This window comes from Propithecus coquereli, unplaced genomic scaffold (genome assembly GCF_000956105.1).
Source record: "Propithecus coquereli isolate 6110/MARCELLA unplaced genomic scaffold, Pcoq_1.0 Scaffold3, whole genome shotgun sequence".
Lineage (NCBI taxonomy): Eukaryota > Metazoa > Chordata > Mammalia > Primates > Indriidae > Propithecus > Propithecus coquereli.
This window is the reverse complement of record NW_012148618.1, coordinates 3,993,361-3,997,392: the sequence shown is the minus strand read 5'-3', so window position 1 is coordinate 3,997,392 and position 4,032 is coordinate 3,993,361. Positions and strand designations below refer to the sequence as shown.

At 35.4% G+C, this 4,032-nt stretch overlaps 1 protein-coding gene across 1 annotated transcript; it reads right to left on the bottom strand.

Moving 5' to 3' along the window:
- Positions 1–891: 891 nt before the first annotated feature.
- On the bottom strand, positions 892–1,863 carry LOC105814351 (olfactory receptor 4F3/4F16/4F29-like). Its single transcript, XM_012649280.1, has one exon. It carries the CDS (start codon positions 1,861–1,863, stop codon positions 892–894), a length of 972 nt encoding a protein of 323 aa, XP_012504734.1.
- Between the last annotated feature and the right edge of the window lie 2,169 nt (positions 1,864–4,032).

Sequence of the window (4,032 nt, the reverse complement as noted above, 5' to 3'; positions counted from 1 at the left end):
TATATCTTCCTTATATCTTTGTATATCTTCATTTGTAGTCAGTTTTGTAACTTTTTATAATTTCTACACTTTGTGTTTGCTTTTCATTTGCTTATAAACCTGGTTCACATAGAATAGAAACCTTTTACATTTTATTCATTTCTTCTTAAATCAATGTCTCCTCTTTTAAGCTCCAAAATATTTGATCCATTTGTAATCATTAAATATTTACATAGTTTTATTTGCTATATAAAAATAATGACTAATTGTTTAGGAAATATTGGGATAAAAAATAATTGTCATACACATTGAGTGGTGTAGAAATTTATAACTTCTGGTCTTGAAACATTTTATTGGCTAATAATGTCAAATTTTCCTGATTGCCTATGATTTCCCCCAAATTTCACTTCTGATTCTAACTAAATCTAAAAATCTTGATATTAACTGTATCTGACTGTGTTTGAGCAAATTCAGATTTAAAAGCCTCATATGCTCAAAGCTATCTAGGCAATTATCCTCATTTTGTTTATTTCTCCGCATATGTAGAGACTGAGAAACTCAGAGGGCATGAATATATGGGTACATATGTAGATTAGAAGAGATTTGCCTTTTGAGAATCAGTGCCAAAGATAAGTCTCCAACGTTTGGTATTAATGAGAAATATGCCCAGGATGTGAGATTTCAGCAATCACTATCACCGAAGTCTTCAATAATATACAAGGACAACACATTCCAAGGCAGACTTCACTCCTCCTCGATATTCTTAGGATCCTCAGAACAGGGGTTCCTCATGAAAAACTGACCAGATTAGAACAGAGTCCTTGAAAAGAGATTTCATAGTGGATATTGAAAACACTAACTAAACTGAAAAGTTTTGTGAAGGTTTAATTAAAGAGTAATTTCCAAGAATAGTCAAGATAAATCTGAATTTCTTGGACTGTACAGAAAAAAACTCTTCCTGAAACTTACAGCTTTAACAAACAGTGTCTTCATTGCCACCTTCATGTCCTTATTTCTAAGTGTGTAGATGACCGGATTCATGAAAGGAGTGATAAGGACATCAAAGATAGCTAAAAATTTATCTATGGGTAAGGTAGGGAATGGCCACACATAGACAATAATGCAAGGACCAAAGAAGAAAACCACAACAGTGACGTGAGCTGAGAGGGTAGAGAGGGCCTTGGATGAACCACCTGAAGAGCGTTTACGAATCGTGACCAGGATGAAGGTGTAAGACAAAATCAAGATGAAGAAGGTGCCCATGGAGATGAAACCGCTGTTGGCAGTGACCAGAAACTCCAGTCTATATGTGTCTATACATGCAAGTTTGATGAAGCGAGGAAAATCACAATAAAAGCTATCCATTTTGTTGGGACCACAAAAGGGTAAGTTTACAACAAAAGCCAGTTGGGCCACAGAGTGGATGAGTCCGATGGTCCAAGCAACAGCCATAAGAGAAATGCACATCCTTAAGCGCATGGTGGTCAGGTAGTAGAGGGGCTTACAGATAGCAACGTATCGATCGTAGGCCATGACTGTGAGCAGCACCATCTCTGTGCCCCCAACGGTGTGAATAAAGAACATCTGAGTAATGCACCCTTTCAAGGAGATGACTTTATGTTTCCTGAAAAGGTCATAAATCATTTTGGGGGTTGCAATACTGGAAACACCGGTATCAATGAAGGAGAGATTTGCCAGCAAGAAGTACATTGGGGAATGTAAGTGGTGGTCTGAAATGATGGTGAGCACAATGAGAAGGTTTCCCAGCATACTTGCTGTATAAAATATTGTGAAAAACAGAAAAAGGAGAATCTGAATCTCCCAAGAACTGGTGAGTCCCAGCAAGAAAAATTCAGACACCACCGAGTGATTTCCTCCATCCATCAATTTCGTGTACAAGGCTGACTTGAAGTTACCTGAAGGGTACAAAGGGAGGAAAACACAAATTTTAAGTTGAAAGGGATATCCTGGATATGGAGCAATGACGCAAATGTCAGAAACTGAAGATACCTTGCCATTTTACACGGTTAGAATTTACATAGTACAAGATTCGCAGAGAGCTAGCGGTAGAAGTTTTTCCACACCCAGATCTTTGGTATCATTTAATCATGTAACTGCAAATTTAGTTTGGGCTTTAAAGTATAAACAAGAAGGAAAAATATATACAAAGGCATCTAAAAATTTAAATAGAGATATGTCAGGAAGAAGACATACTTCCTAATTTCTACATGGAAAAAAAGGCCACAGAATGGAAACGTGCTAAAAGAGAAAAAAGTTATTTATTTTTGTCTGTATTATATAGCCACCTATTTCATTCTATAGTTTTTTGCTGAAATGTCTTGGATTTTCTAGGTTTAGAATCATGTCACCAGCAAAAAGAGATCACTATTTTTGTTTTTAGTTTTTATTGGTTTGATTAAGATAGTATTCATTTCATTACTCCCTTATTAATGTGCAAGTCCTACTACACTTTTCTGTTCATGGTTACCACCCTTTTCTAGTGACACAATTCTCTACTCTTATTTTAAAATAAGAGATCAACTATTTCCCCTACCAATGTGTTCTATTTCCTTCCTGCTTTCCCCCAACACCAATCAAGATGAGACCTTTGGAATACTTTTCTCCGTCTCTTATTTCCTTCTCTCCTTATTCACTTCTTTTTTATCCTTCTGAAACTACTATTGGTTTTACATATTATGCCTCCTGAATCTATCCTCCCTATTTTGTTTCCTTTCATGATTTTCATCTCATTATCTTTATCGTATGTGCTTTTAGATACCCATTGCACCTAATCTTCCGGCCTCAAATTCAAATTTCAAAAATAATCATCTAGGCTGTCAGTGGCATATGCCTGTAGTGTGTAGCTACTCAGGATACAGGGGCAGGAAGATTGCCTGAGCCCAGGAGGGAGAGGCTGCAGTGAACCGTGATTGTAGTGAATAGCCACTATACTCCAGTTTCGACAGCATAGTGAGACCTTGTCTCTTACCAAAAAAAAAGAAAAAAGAAAAGGAATAATTTTACTCTTTAAATTGATCTGAATTGTTCAGCTCCAGAGGGTCTTGTCTATGCAGCACTTGAATCTCCTTAATTGCTATTACTATGTTTTGTTGAAATTCGTATCTGCTTTTTCCAGCAGCCATGTATCAAAGATCAACCTAATACTACATATATTTAATATGTGTCATGAGTCTAAATTATGGGATTTGAGAGGAACATTCAGAAATCATCTATATCAACCGTTTGATTCGTAGATTCTTTCAAGATATCCAGTCTAGTCTGATATTTTTTACTCTCTAATCTCTCCAGGGATGTAAATGCCACCTAAAACACAGTGGCAGTGGTAGACTCTTTGTCAAGTGTTGTTAGAATCATAATTTAAGCTTTACCATAGAAATGTGCCTAAAAATCTGTGAAATAAATATCATGGCATTGGGGCTTGAAGTAAAGTATTATTCTCAATAACAATATTTTTATGTATTGCTTTGTGCTGAAGTGATTAAAGAAAAGCTAAATTGATAAGTTTCATATTTTTTAAGGATACAAACTTAGAATTGAACTCATCTCAAACATTTTCTGTCACAATGAAGGCTGACCTTGAATACAAGGAAAATTTTCTCTACAAGATAACAAAGAACAAGAATTTAAAATAAAAATTCAATCATGTTTATCTTTCTAAATCTTAATTTGGGTATTATGTAGTTTATTTAGACTAGTTTGTTTTTCTTCTTATGTTTCATGATCTGGAGAGACAGATGTTAACATATTGGCTAAAAATGAAGAATCACAAGTCAAGCTGCTGGGTTTAAACTTAACCACTTACCTTCCCGCTTACCCTAACTCATCTCTTAAATTCGGTAATAATAGTTCTGGCCTCAAACGAGGCTATGAATAAAGAGTTTAGAAGAGTATTTGACACATAGGAAGAACTCAATAACTGTTAGCTATAATGATACTATTATAAATATCCGTAGTGGCACTAAACTCTCCTGGTAGTTCTCCTCATTCTCAAACTCCTCCTTTTATTAATTCCTCAGTTTTTCATTTTTCTTT